Source organism: Pangasianodon hypophthalmus, chromosome 3 (assembly GCF_027358585.1).
Source record: "Pangasianodon hypophthalmus isolate fPanHyp1 chromosome 3, fPanHyp1.pri, whole genome shotgun sequence".
Taxonomy (NCBI): Eukaryota; Metazoa; Chordata; class Actinopteri; order Siluriformes; family Pangasiidae; genus Pangasianodon; species Pangasianodon hypophthalmus.
In genome coordinates, this window is record NC_069712.1 from 15,065,827 (window position 1) to 15,081,893 (window position 16,067).

Sequence of the window (16,067 nt, forward strand, 5' to 3'; positions counted from 1 at the left end):
AACCTCACATCTAACTATAATTCTCACACAATGCTGGAGAATGCATGACCAAATCCTCTCCCCAGTAACCTGTAGCCTAAACAAAATGGAGCAGGTGAGATGTTTTGGGTCAGCACTGGAGAATAAAGCTGTATCAGAGCAGGGTCTGAGGACAGGCCATGAAAAACAAACGATGAGATCAGAAGAAAAAAAAAAAAACAAACCAGAAGATGAGAGCAGCTCTGCTTCCAGCCAGTAGTCAGAGCAAGAGACTCGCCAGCTCAGGAGTGGCCTGAAACATCATGTGCAGTCCATACAAATCTCATTTCAAGCAAATGTCACGGAGGAAGCAGATGTAGTCACTGACTGTGGTATCAGGCTCTACAGGCTTCTGCAGATTTGTGGCTCCGGCAGAATGGAGATGGAAAGAAGAGTTTTTTAATCTGGGCTGTGTGTGTGGGGGACACAGTGGCTGCCAGCCTTGAGGAAGACTGGACACTGGACCTTGAAATCCCATTCCCTGCATGAGCGACACAGTGAAAGCTTCAGCATCACCTTTTAACATCAGTCAATGCCACACACACACACACACCCCTATCTCACTACCCCTCATCCTTGTTTTTCATCTCTTTCTTTACTAGCTTCCATCCTCCAGTGCACTCTCTCCTCTACCTTATCACAACCTCCTCTGTGCTCATTTTCTCCCAATCCCCTTCTCCCATAACCTCACTTCTTTTCCATCACTTTTTTTTTTTCCCTCGCCAGTCATTTCCCTCTAATTTGCTTGCTTACCTGTGCCTACCTCCTAGGCCTCTTATCTGTCTCCCTCCATTTCTCACCCAACGTTTTTTTTTTATTTAACATCGTTTTCCTTAACATTCATCTCACCCACAAGCACCTGCCTATATCTCTCCATCATTTCTGATTCCATACATATGTGTGTCTTAATAGGGTGTAGACAGAGAGCCAAGGTCACTGTTGGGAATGATTAGAAGTATGAGTGGTCATTATCATGTAACTGAATTCCTTATTACGTAGTGTCCTATGGCTGGAGGACAAAGTTGTCATAAATTTGCAAATGGGGTGGGAAGGCCAATATCATTATCTAAAGGAGGAAGACTGAAGAAGGGTCCTTGTACACCGACCTAATAAAGAATTACAGAATTACTCAACCTTCATGAAAAGGATAAATATGAATCGTTTTAACACAGTATTTTTCCCCCAAACATAAAACACTCTAATTGTGTGATTTTCTTCCCCTCCCTCAAAGCACTACTTTCAAATTTATCAGCAACTTTGCAGTTTATATTTAGTGAGGTCTCCCCTGGAGAGAATAACAGCACTGAGTCTCTTCCTGCAATGTCTAATGAAGCTGTAGACAATCCTTGACACTTCACTATACAGAGCATTTCAGGTTTGCGCATATCTGTGGACTGATACTTCAAATCAGAAGACAGGTTTTTAAATAGCTGTACACCTGCTCATTCATGCAATTATTCAAATCAGCCAATCATGTGGCAGCAGTGCAATGCATAAAATCATGCAGAAAATGTTCACATCAAACTTCAGAATGGGGAACAAAATCAGATCTCAGTGACTTTGACTGTGGCATGGTTGTTGGTGCCAGACAGGCTGGTTTGAGTATTTCAGTAACTCCAAAACAATGGATGTCAGTGGATGTTTTTTTCCCCTGCACTATTCTGTGTAAACTCTAGAGACTGTTGTGCATGAAAACCCCATGAGAACAGCAGTTTCTAAAATACTTAAACCAGCCCATCTGGCATGCCATGCCACTGCCAAAGTCACTTCGAAAACCTATTAGGAACCTAATAGGAAAAAAAACAAACACTTTTTTGTCCTATTCTGACATTTGAAGTGAACATCAACTGAATCTCTTTACCTGTATCTGGATGATTTTATGCATTATGCTGCTGCCACATGATTGGCTGAATGGATAACTGCATGAAAGAGCAGGTGCACAGGTGTTCCTATTAAAGTGGCCAGTAAGTGCATGTATCCATTAGCTGATTTGTGCAGGTCATTTGTTTATCCTCCTATGACGATGGATGATACAGGGATTTTACGTGTGTGAAAATTATTGGTTAAGTCATTAAGTAAATAGTTTCAATTTGAGGAATTGTGTGAAAAGCTTATTTATAAAAATGATTTTTGCCCATTCTCTTGAAGGTGCCAACATCTGACCATATAGTATGTGTTTCCCAACACTGAGTGGAATATGTTCGAGGAGAGAGATAGAGAAATGGGCCAGCAGAGTGAGTCTGTGTGAGAGATTATTGCCTCTCTCTCACTGTCACTGTGTGAGAGATTATTGCCAGAGCTTGATCCTGAAATATCTCATCAGCATTAATTATGCATTTCACCTCATCAAGACTTCAAAGGGAAACCATCACCTGGCAGCACCACACACACCGGCAGGGCAGGGCACACTCTTGCTAACACAAATACATAGCTATAAAGTATATACAGTGCACCTTTAAATAACAGCTGTGGGCACTGTAGCACACTTCTGTAACACTGGCTCACAACAAAATCCACTGATGTACTCCATGCAAGCACCAGGCCTCAGGACATCAACATGTGAAGGCCACCACTTGTGCACTAAAAAAAAAAAAAACTACTTTCTTTTCGTTTTTTTCCCCCACAAAGCTTTAAAGCTCATATTTGATTGGAATATAATTCAGGTCAGAACTCTGAAACATGGAGCCTTCAGGAGGTTGTGCTAAAAAAAGAAGCCTACTGTATAAAGTGAGACTGTGGATTTGATCACAGCATGACATTCATATAAGCAATACACACTGAATAAATGTGGATATTCATGCGCATGTTCTAATGCATTATGGTTTCTATATTAACAACTTGTTAACAGGAACGTGTGTGTTGGATGCTCCACATAATCTAAGACTAATAATAAACAGATTAAAAACATGATATTATTTAACAAAGTAAAATGTATAATAGTTGATATGGTGACGCTTTCTCCAAGGAGATTTGCTTAATATTTATGGAAGGAGTCTCCAGTGTCAACACGTCAGAAAACCACTACTAACATCTGTACCAAGTATACAAGGTCACTTTAAATCCACGGACATGGACCTCCCTCAGTGTAGTACTGTCTATGGTTTTATATGTTCTTAGACTGACTTCATTTCTTTTTTTATTACCATTTACTACAGGTTTATTTATTGATCTATTCATTTATTACTCAATGCCTAGTGCAATGTCTTGCTGTTTGCGTGTGTAAGCTATTCTGCTATGGATAAATTATCTATCTATCTATCTATCTATAGTATCTACAGTACCTATCTATCTATCTATCTATCTATCTATCTATCTGTCTATCTATCTATCTATCTATCTATCTATCTATCTATCTATCAGTGGACTTTGCACTGTCTGGTTTATTGAAAAAAGAGAATCTGGTGACTGTTTATAGTTGATTTGATGTAACTGATAACTTGTGGACATCCCAAAACTATAAATGCTTAAAAAGTACAATGTGACATTCATTAAGATAAATTATTAATTGCCAGAGTTTAAGAGGAACAAACATTTCATGATGTAGCTATAGGAAAATAATCTGCTTCCGGGTGGTAACAGTAACCCTGCTTCATGTTGGGTTGCATTACACACCACACCACACCACTGGAGATTATTCACCTACAACAGCAAGCTCCATCGTGTTTTTTTCTTTACTTATTAAGTGCAAGCACAAATACTGATACTAATATATCAAATACACTGGTCTTAGTGGCTAGTTATAAAATGAACAGTACATCTTGTTAGCAATTTGCCTCATGGTTAATTAGAGCACAGCCACAGGCAAGTCCACCCTTAGGATATTTACTTCAATTAACTGTGGTTCTAAATATCACTTGTTTTTATGATACTAAATATCATTACATGGCACTACCCAGTATATGCATTACGCAGTGTAGAGGCATGTGACTGGATTTATGTACTGCAGTATAGATTTATATGACAAGACTTTATATGCAGTGCCATAGCGAGGCATATGACAGGATTTTTGTAGTGCTCTCCCATTAGACTGCACCTCTAGAGACCCAACGGCAGCAAGACAAACCATCTGGACTCTGCCACCATAAATTCATACCACCATGTGCATGGTGTGCATGAGCAAAAAAAAAAGTGTCCAGAAACTGTCCTCTGAACAAAGTCCCTTGCCAGCCTGCTGTCACTAGCACAGCAGGGAGACAGAAAGATCTAAGCAAGGGCAGCACTCGTACACATGCACACACTCGCACTAACACACCCACACAGAAGACATACCATTAAGAAGAGCTATACACACACACACGCACACACACATCTCACACCACACAAAGAAGTACACGCACACAAACAAAAGAGAGGATGACACCATTTCCAATGTGGTGAATATCGAACGCAGTGCTTTGATAATTTATTCATGGCTTGAGCAATAATATATAGAGAAACATAAGCTTCGTCTTCAAAAGGAAAACAAGAAATGATGAGTGAGGAAGAAAAGAAGTGAGGAAGGGTTTGAAATTCTTACTCCTTTCTTTAAAAAAAAAACCCACATAACAAAACGCACAGAGCAGGATGCTGCTGGTACCATATATGGTTTCTGATGTGAATTTGTGTGTGTGTGTTTCACACTACATAGGGTATAACATAATGCTTAATGCCCATCACCTACAAAGTACATTATTTGTGCAATACTATGCCATTCGAGGGACAGAAATTAACCACTTATGTGTAATATCACTTTTAGGATTTACTTTGTTAAATTTATTAATTATAAACCTGATTGAAAAATAAAGTACACCATAAATGGCTTGCATTTATTCAATTATTATTATTATTATTATTTTTTTTTAACAAGCAATGATGTGTTGCATGTTTCTTCAATATGCTTACATTAGACAAGTAGAACATGTATTCAAAAAGCCAGAAAAACAAAAAAAAATAACATTCTATCTCATAAAATACATAGCAACACTCAACACTGTTACAGTTATAAAAAGAAGATTTGAGTGCTGGGAAATAAGTATGAGATTCCGTCACGCATTTATTATTCCCAGGTTGTATACTAACTATAAATCAAGGATTGAAACAGAAGTGGGTTTATTGTTATTTTATTTTTAAGACATCCAGATTAAAAGTTAGTGTCTGTAGTATTCTTCCTGGAGGATAATACATGTAAAAAAAAATAAAAATATTGTCAAAAGGGATAAGAGATGTATAAAGCAGCTTGGGGACTAAAAAAAGAAAGCTGTTCTACCCTGAACCCATGCAATCTCTACTGTGTTTAAAAAAAGCTGAAAGACAGAAACAGAAAAGCATTTATGGAAGCTGCTAGTTTTAAACAATTATACTGCAGCAGGCTTCATTAATGAGGAAGAAGCCTTTAATGCTATTTCTGCTTAAAGCATAATAAGTAATCTTACAGTGTGCTAATGAGAGACTGAGAGAAGGACTGGTCACTCTGGTCAGATGTGAATGCGAATGAACACAAACAGACACACACACACACAAAAACACAAACCACACAAACACAAACACAGAAGTGACCTTGTAGCGATATGAAAAGAAAAAAATGTTTTGGAGGAAAAACAAAAGAAATCCATCAAGGGTTTTGAAATGAAGAATAATTTGCTGCAATTAAATTCGCAAGCTGAAAGCAAAGGCATCAAGTATAGCAACTGAAATCTGAAGTGTGAGCATTTCAAAGCTGCACGTGCAAAACTTTTTGCTCCCTTGAGTCTGACCACACCTCAAATCCTCCGCTATCACGCTGCCGACTGATGATAGCATTCAAGAGAGTAGAACCAGTTAAAAAAAAAAAAAGTCTGGAGGGAGGGATGGAGTGAGAAAAGAAGGGTCTTTAGGCACAGTGCCTTTATGCTGCCTGTCATTCACAGAAAGTAATTTCAGTAAAAGCCAGGCCTGGCTAAGGTGCTGTCGTACATGATTGCAGGCGTGTGTGTATGCTCGAGTGTGTGCAGCTTGTATCTAGGTACAGGAAGAAAGCTCTCTGTAATCATCCCACTGCTCCATTACAGGCTTAAAAACACAAGCGCTCTTCACATTTCCTTGCATATTAGCCAGTTTTCCAGGAAGAGATGCTGCACAGTTATGCTGCCACGCTAAGAGTCCATTCGAGTGTGTGAACTTCACACCAAACAAAAACACGCTGTTCCGTATCTAATTACACGTTCCCAAGTCACATTTGTTTGTAACAGACTTCAGGGCTGCATTATGCACAAACCGCAGGTTAAACTGGGTTTTCCCCTTTTCCACATTTTATCCACAAAAGGCAGAGAAATGAAAACAATTGACATGCGCGCACACTCTAGGACTCGCGCACGCAACCTGAATGCCAAGAAGATGACTTCTCCTTGGCATTCAGGCAGTGCAGGCAGCAGTGGGATACTAAGAGCAGAAAGTGAAGGAGGCTGATGATAAACATGTTGCCATGACTGCACTCTCATTCCTTCAGCAGCCGAGCTCACAGACTTCAGGAACAGCAGAGCAGAGTACGTGCACAGCAGAACCTCGTCTTAGGATGGACCTATAACTAGTGATTTCAGTCCTAGTCCATCTATATTTACAAAACCACACCCTACAGCATTATACAGTGCACTGCTTGGGAGTTTTAGTATTTTATAAATCATTTGTAAGCAGAGTGTAGAACAGGGGTAGTTTGTAGTGGTGCTTCACATTACCACTTACCCCCACTGAATTTGACATGGGGAGAATAACCACACATTTCTTTGTCCAATTTTGTAAACAAGACCTGTTGTCAGGTCTCACCAGAGAAAGTAAATAAAATAAAAGTTCTATGAAACTCTCCCGTTTCTGACCTAACCTCTCTTGCCCTGTAGCTAGTCTCTGGTCTAATGATCTGTCTTCAGCTGAATAATTTGCAAAATACAGATGATTGGATAAGCTACAGAAGTCACATGGTTCATGTTTAGAAAAATTTGTTTTTCATATGCTTATCAGCTCTACTACAATATTTAATCATGCACTTGGATACTGCTGTGTCCACATCTGGACTGCATTCCGCCAGTTGTGGAATACACCTCTGGTGTAGGATATCCAGAACATTCCTGATTTACTAATGCACAGCAACAGGTCCATGTTCAAATGATGCATCCATAATGCACTTTGTTGTTTGCTTGGAACACTGGCTAGTCTCAAATTTTCCCTGCTCTTTATATACCCAGACCCTGTTCTTTATATATGGATTACTGCATTCTCTAGATTGGATTGCTGACCATTTTAAAAGACTCATCTGTTGTAGCTGTTGCGAAGCCCATAACAAAGATTAGATCACATTTAGAAGCATTATATATACGCATTATATAAACATTACGCGCGTCTTCAATTTGCTATTGGAAGTTCTTGAATTATCTGGTACATCCAAACAGATGGTTACAATATAAAGTATAAAATGAACAAGTAGGTTATAGCTTAGTTTAAGTAGGTGGAGATGGATTAATCTAAGAGGATTACGCATTGTATATACTGGATGTTTTTCTTACATGAACTATACATACTTAAAATCTTTTTATCCATTACATCAAATGCACATTTTTTCTAGATGAGAGCACACTCTATGGGCATACTTTAATTTTTCAAGAATGCAAAATAGCAAATTAAAATATGAATAAAGGAAATCTTGTTTGCGTTTGGAATAATGGGCACATTTTACTGTACATTGCGTACTCACAAAAAAATTAATAATAAGAAGAAGTTTGTGAAGCATCTCACCAGGGTTCTGTGCTGCTCTGATTAGCCAATTATTGCTTTGCTAGTCATGGTTTTGAGTCTTCATGTATCTGCCCAGGATCGCACAATTATCTCAGACAACTCAATCCAGGTATTCTAATCAAGTTTGCACTCACGGTCTAAGAACTGAATCAAAGTGTTTGTAAATTTGTAGTAAATCTAGCATGCGCTATCTCATCTCATTTTGCAAGTGACATGCGGAAACCGAGGCCCACAGCCAACTTCCAGCTGATTATCAAGCGCCTCAGGTTTTGGATAAGGTGCGCCTGGAAATAGGTTAAACTTGATTCTGTGCAGGAACTGACTGGAATTAGAAACTCTGGTTTTAGAACAAATCAACAAGCCATTACATTGTACGAGCTCTTCAGCAGGGCGTACGGCACAATTTAAATTTCTTCCACGGAAAAGTGTCAGGGATTGAAACATTCTCTGTGTGACTAATAGGGATTGGACATCAGGGATACACCAGTCCGATATCGAGTATCTGATTTGTCTGAAGCATGGAACTGGTATTGGACTGAAATCATATTTTCTGATCCAATCCACTGACGTGAATGTGATTTTCGCTGATAATACATGTCTCGTACCTGAACGTAGGACAGGATTTGTGGGAATCAAAGTGACAGGTTGCAGTCTAAGATTGATTGAAAGCACAGATCAGATAAATGGAGCTCTGAGGCAAATTACATTTAGTCTGTTCTATACCAACTGGGACTGGTTCCAACACAAACAACACTCGATCCACACAAGCATGGCTTCTACACATTACGGCAGTATCTGAAGCAAATGAAACACCTCCTTCACACATTGTGTCTTCCTGTTCTTCTCTGGAAGCAAAAGCAGCTACTTCCAAGAAAGTGTGTTGCCCATTTAACACACATGCTGCAGGCGAGAGATTCTTATCTATCTCTGCTGTTGCCTTTAAGCTTCCTACAAAAGCCCACTATTTTTTTCAATACCATCCTCCATTCTCTCTCTTTTATGTTACTCTATTCACTGCTGTCACTGGATCAGCACGGCTTCCAGCACACACGCACAGCCAGAGTGCCATTTTAATCAATTCACATACTGACCCCGGGTCAGTACAACACACACTGCATTGGTGCAACCTACAGTTTGAGATTGGGCATGATTATAACCTCATGTGAGGAAGCACACCCACACACGGGGTGACAGTAAAGGCTAGGAAAATCATTGTAAGGTTCTGCACTTACTTGATTCCAATGCTGCACATCACTGAAATATTTATGGAGATTAAATCCCACTGACAGGCAAATGAAAGTTGAGGAAGAAAGAATAAATCAAATACAGCAAATAGAAACAGCCATAATAACAGAAGCACTTTAACTCTGCGTTGCATCATACTGTAATTTCATGGCTGTATTAAGTGCCTTTGATATAAAATCCACAACAGTGCCGGATTCACCAATCTCGCTCTTTTTCAGACTCGTAGCACGTTGGGAGATAGAGGTGCAAATCTCTAGACTCCTCACAATTTGATTTCCATTCAGGTTGCCAAAATGCGATCAGAAAAACGATTCTTTATTCCGCTTGATTTTTGCTTTCTACAGCTTGCTTTTTTTTTTTTTTTAACACAGCATGACCACTTGGTGCTTTTAAAATATAATAAACATAATATTTTCATCACACAAGGCTTAATGCATTTCTTTTTCATCAAAAATGTAGGTACTGCTGACATTTATATTTTAGATAACAACAACAAAAAAAAAAAAAACATGATGCATAAGCCTCTGTAAAAGTCTGTGACATTTTGTGCCTCAATGCAGAATCTTCCAAGAGAGAGACTTGTGATGCTTCTATTATTTTTAATCAGTTAATTTATTTCAATTCCTATGGCTAGAACATTGCCATACATAACACTAAGTTGGACAAATCAATAACCCCAGAACAAGCAGAAACTGTATCAGGTCTATTACTTTTATTTATTATTTTTTTAAATTAAAAAATTCATAATGTCCATTTGGGGTTGTTTGCCCGGAAACCCGTGGGCTAGAGAAAACCATCAAATCCTTTTAAAGCTTTTATTTCAACCACTTGGCTTCATTCGTACATTGGGCCAGTGACCCTGCAGAAGAAACATAGCCTAATCATTGCACATGTAAAAAGAAAATACAACACAAACATTATCTCTCCACATTCTCGCTTGAAACCAAGATCATATTTAGCGAGACTAATGCTAAACGTTGAGACAAATCCAAGTACAAATCAAGCCTAGACTGGAGTCAAAACACAGACTCGAGTCCTACAGCTCTACAGGCAATGTTATTAATTTACAATATATCTTGTATACTGGACTGCTGCACAAAATACAGGGTTGACAAAGACAAAAGTCAGACAGAAACAGAAAAGAATACAAAGACACCATCTGAGGTTACAAGCTTCAATGCTACAACTCACCATGCACTGTAAAACTAAACACACATTTCACACAAAACTGCTTCACAGCAAATAATGAAACATGATAAGTTGGTTTGAATGTGAACCATAAATAGTTGGACAAACCCAAAGATGGAAAATGTCCCATCCCCTCTATTGATCATACTAAGCAAAACCAGCTGCGGTTCTTAGCACCATCCCGAGTAGCAGGCTACGTAGCATCCACAAGTAACAAACTGCGATGGCCATGTCCACTGCCAGTAAACAGAATGCGACATGGATCTCTGGAGAACAGGTTTTAGTGCTGTGAAAATGAATTATCTCTAAATTATAGAAGTATTGCACCCTCACACACACACACACCCAAGAGATAAAAAAAAAAAAAAAAAAAAAAAAAAAAAAAACACCACCACAAAAACAATGAATAATTTTGCAGTGTTGTGAAATACATAGCTTTTGTTTTATTCTGTGGTCACTGGACCCTTACCTCCTGCCAGTCACTCACCACCACACTGCACCCTGACAACCACATGAAATCCTCGCATCACCTCTCACTGCACACGTGTTAGAGAGGTGAAATCGAGCCTGCAGGGAACACTGACAGGCTTTTACTAATGCTTTGACAGAACACACTTAAATAGTAATACAAATCAGTGGTATTGAGGCTATTCCAGCCATCACATTCTGCTGCTAGTATGATTGTTAAATATAGGTTCATAATGGTACTTTTTTCTTGAAAAGTAAACCTGTTCCATGCCTTACCCCCAGCAGCTCTGAATTTTTTTATACGCAGCACTCATGCTGGAAGTTATAGGCAACTCATGTAGTGTCATTCTGGCTTCAGAAATTGCTAAGATTTCTTGCTGAGAAGAAGTATACTGAGAGAGTAAGAAAGTGTAATATGCTGTTTTCTCACTTTTATGTGATAAAACAACATGTTAAAAAAAAAAAAACACCTTGAGACATGCTCCTACAGAAAAATAGTCCACTACGAGTTGGGGTGACGCATTCACTTTATTTTATTCTTTTAAAACCTCGGCAATTTGCTAAAGACTATAATTTTTAGTTTACTAATATTGTGCTTTTTAATAGTTTATAGTTACATTTAATGCTGTGGAATGTACACGAGACAAGTTAGTTCCAGTTATCACTTTCATTATAGCAGCTATAACCACTTGGAACCTAACGAGCCTCTTTGTTTTCCTTCTATGAAGTTAATAAGAAAATAAACTCAGCTTGTCACGTCACTGAAAAAAAATGGAAATCATAAACTCCTCTATTCTGAAGACTCTCCCATGTTGGAAAACGTCCTGTTACTGTCATGTAATGGAGACAGACAGATGCAATTGCAGGAAGAACAGCTTTAATGAAAGTCTGTGCAAACAATCCAAAACACTAGGCTAAGACAAAGTCGGAAACAGGCTTAGGTCCGGCAATCAGCAAACAGGATACACTAGGCTAGGCAAAACTCAGAAAACGAGGAACAACATCAAGGTCAAACCAGAATAGCTGTAGCAAAGAAAACAGGCTTGGTAACGTCAGAAACACAGGTAAGCTGAGCGTATACTTCGCAACTGGTGTGTGAATTAAAGTCTCTTTTAAAGTGTGAGTGTGTGTAACTGAAACCACCTGTGCATAATCAAAATCCAGTGACTGAGAATGAGGCAGTGTGTGTGTGTGTGTGTGTGTGTGTGTGTGTGTGTGTGTGTGTGCGCTCTGGGAAGTGGAGTCCAGAGCGGCCTGTAGTTTGCAGGCCACGGTGCATGCTGGGAACTGGAGTATGTTGTCTGGGTTGACCTGACAGTTACACAGCACTTACATTTACTTAACGCGCTTGTTAAATAATTATCTTCTTACAGAAAGCTTCAGCATATCAATGACTTTATGTTCTTTTTTGTTTATTAGCCTTAGAATATGTAGACTGTTCTCCATACACATCCCCGTGAATGAGTTTTTACTATAGAAACAGTAATGTACAGGAACCTATTATTACAACTACAGCTGGCACTACTGTCAGTGCTGCTGTTATACTAAATTAATCCACATCTTCTGACCAATCAGAGTGCACGGATGACAGACAATTTTTTTTTTTCTTCCCAAAATCAGGAATATGCAAGTATGTGAAAAAAATGACAAAACTGAGCAAAATTAAGTGCACTGCCTGGCTGTCATTAACACTCCTGCTAGTGGACTCACCTCGGCGTTAAACGTATGAAGACACAGACAGAACACCATCTCAGAGCCAGAATTCTGGCCAACAACTTGTTGATTTTTGTCAAGGGCACAAACACAACGTGCTACATTAGAAATTTAACAAGTGCATTATAACTGACTCCGCAGAGTTGTTCCCTCAGCGGGAATTCATAAACTTCATTATACAACTATTAGTACTGGTTCACTAATTTGATTGGACAAGTGGTGTTCCAAAAGTGCTGACAAAAATCAACACTGGTCCATTTCACTGTGTGTATCACTCCGCTGTGATTGGACAAGTGGTGTTCCACGAGTGCTGATATTTAGTATAACAACAGTGGTACAATTCACTGTGTGTATCACTCCGCTTGTTTGTGTTCACTACATAAAATCCCATTTCTAGTAATAGTTCTTTACACTGCAATCGTTACTACACTTGCTATGGGCTGTCAGTTTGTTGCTCTATCCGGCTGTAGATACTTTGGGAATAGTTTCATTGACAGCAAGAATAAACAAATTTTGTGTCAGTTACTCGATACTGATTTCTTATTTATAGAACTGTTCTATAAAAGCAGTATCACACTCACAGTCCTGCTGTTGTACTTAATATCAGCATGGCTATAATTACACCTGTGGCCGAATCACAGCTATGCTGATATTCAGTACAACAGCACGATTGCAAGTGTGACATTGCATAATTATTGCACTTAACGAGCCAGCTATGCGACCATACGTGAGACTGGGCAGCACACTGGAGCCTCCTCTTGCCCGTGGAGATAACTAATGAATTTATGATTTGTCCAGCACTGTAGATAATGATATTTCTAAATATTTCATGCTAGAGTTGGGCGTACATTTTAGCTGTATGCTGCCTTGAGCAGCTGCTGCACATGTGCAATCCAACAATAGAGACTCAGTCAGTAAGACTGCAAGCCTGTGCTTTTTCCCAGCCCATGCAGACACTCAGGCAAAAAGCATCATCTTGATCATTCATCCCATTTCACTTTAGCATGCTTACCGTGTGCTTTTTGCTGCCGTTTATGCAACAATGGCACAAGACAGAGCATTAAAGTCGGCAAATGAGTGATGAATTACCTTGTCAAAAACTGTGGGCTTGTTCCCTTTATCTGTTTCCTTTTCTTTCTTCTTCTCTTCCTTTTTCTTCTCTCTCTCCTTCTGTCACAACAAGGAGATAGGTGGAAAAGATGGTGTTAGTGCACTTAGACCTTCATCAGATCACACTCACTGTCTCTCACACACACACCCAGCACATTAGACAAACACAGACATATACAAGCAGGTTGAAAAATGCAGTAGTTTTTACAGGTGTCCATAGGGGATAAAAGACTGGGTCAGATAAAGCCCAAACTAATTTCAGACTAAATTAAACCTTATTAAAGCTTTGACAGCTTGAGTGCAGGACTGTTCTCCACTTTTAAAGATAAGTTTGTTTTTTTTTTTTAGATGGTCATTAAAGTCTGTTGCTCTAATGGGAGTTGAATAAGCACATAAGTAGGGCTGTCCAGCAGAGTTATTATGACTAACATCAGGCTTATAAAGAGCTGCCATTGCCACTGAACTACACAGACTGCCACTGAATTCTCTAAATCTGACAAAACCTTCTTTAAAAAAAAAAAACCAAAAAAAAAAAAACCAAAAAAAAAAAAAAAAAAAGCCAGATAGCGGTGCGACATCATGTGAAAGCTGGAAAGCTATTTCTCTGAAAATAAGCAGGGGATGGGGTGGCTGAAACTGAAATGCGTCACAAGACTAGAACTCTGAATCAGCCACTTGAACTTTATGAGCACTTCGATTACTCCATTTCCCCATGCATGCTGACAGAGCTGCACTATCGATTGCCTCTACACAGGGCACTCACGCACAACCTAAACCTCGCCACTGCCATGGCTCTAAGTGCACACATTTCAAACCACAGACGCAGCGAACTACTACTTTGATAATCTATTAATCTGTTAAATGAATTAAGAAATGAATTGCATGTAGAAACAACTATTTTGGTCATGTCAATAATTTTCCGGATTTCTGCATCTATAATGTCTTCTATTAGACTGTGGTAACAAAAAGAAATCCTCAACAGGAAAATGTTTATTTCACTGTTTTTGTCCATTAGCAACCACTGCATTATTAAAAATGCTTGTTTCCAAATATATGACAATTTCATGTGACCTTATGATATACAGTACTGTGCATGTCTTAGGCACACAGAAAAAAATTCTGTAAAGCAAAGATGCCTTCAAACTAAAAAAATAAAAAATAATTTCTAAACAGCAGTAAACTGTAATAAACTAATGATATAAAGCCAATATTTGGTGTGACAATCCTTTGCTTTTTAAAAATGCATCAATACTCTCAGGTACATTTTTTGCAGATTTATAAAGAAATTGATTAAGTTTTTTGAAGCATCTTGGAGAATCTGCCACAGTTCTGGAGATTTTGAGTGTCACACTTGCTTAGGTTTTGCAGGTAAAAATCTGACAGCCTTCATTATGTTTTTTGTCTGAAAAGTGGTTTATTACATTAGTTATTTTCTTTACTGACATACAGAATTTTTTTATGTAACATTAAATTTCTTGTTGGAAAAGTAACAGTTGGAAATCTAAAATGTTTTTATTGACTCAATAAAGCAAAAGCCATAAAATAAACATCTACAACAGAATGCCTAATACTTTTGCACGGTACTGTACATGTAAATTTCCTTTAGAAACCACACTTGCTAGAATGGAAACACATGAAACCACATTGTATTTTGAGAATTAGTTTTCTCAAAATCTGTTTTTACTCTATATTCAGAACCTAAAGGTCTCTGTTTCTAGATTATCTGCATTCGTTAAATTTTACATATTTATCACTATCATTAATTAGATGCAGTCATATTACAGAGGAACTTCCTAAAATGATTATTGTTGGATTTCCGTTAGCTTTTATACTAGATAAAATATTTCCTTATAACAGTGCATGGTATTTTGTTGATAAAGCAATTAAAAAAATGACAAATTCAAAACTGTAAAATTCTTTCTCATGAGCATCTTCACAGGAAACATCAAAAGCCTAGATTTTTGGTTTGATTAAGGATGCAAATTTTATGTATATATTTAATTCAACAAAGTCTAGTTTGCATAAATGTAGATTTTTGAAAACAATCATCATGATATCTACTGTTTTAAAAGGAACCTACTCACCAGGTGACTTGCCTTGCATTAATTGATTATTATGTGAAATAAATGAATTATTATAAAGAATATGAATGAACTATTCCAGTGCTTTTTTCATCCGAATCTCCTGCTTCTGTAGTGTATGAGTGATTATCATGGACAAGTACTGACATGCTTCTCTGTACTTAAAGATAAAACATGAAAACAGTTCATTTTAACTTACTTAAAATGGAAATGTTTTTGTGGTAAGCTTTCATGTATTCTTTGCAAATTAAGCTGGAAATCTACATAATTAGTCTTTTTAAAGACATTTTCAGACTGAGGAATCTGTGGTTATGCATTAACAATGATCCATAAACACACATATGGAAGTATTTTCCAGACAAATTCGAAAAGTAATTGCAGAGAAGCTCCATTTAACGCATTGCTCATGTTCGTGAGTTGGATAAAACTACATAACAGCGATGTTGAGGCATTTTCTCATGTTTGCTACATTCTCTAGTGGTTGTAAGTTTGATTCTGCATATG

General features: G+C 38.1%; 1 protein-coding gene across 4 annotated transcripts in view; it reads right to left on the reverse strand.

Moving 5' to 3' along the window:
* smap1 (small ArfGAP 1) overlaps positions 1–16,067 on the reverse strand; it is a 107,321-nt gene that overhangs the window by 42,254 nt on the left and 49,000 nt on the right. For 2 of the 4 annotated variants that reach the window (XM_026936837.3, XM_026936856.3), the window contains one exon: positions 13,462–13,539. In XM_026936837.3, coding sequence (XP_026792638.1) covers positions 13,462–13,539 — 78 coding nt within the window. Of the gene's footprint in view, positions 1–13,461; positions 13,543–16,067 lie in introns of all 4 variants that reach the window. The other 2 variants (XM_026936828.3, XM_026936847.3) reach the window with 1 other exon arrangement.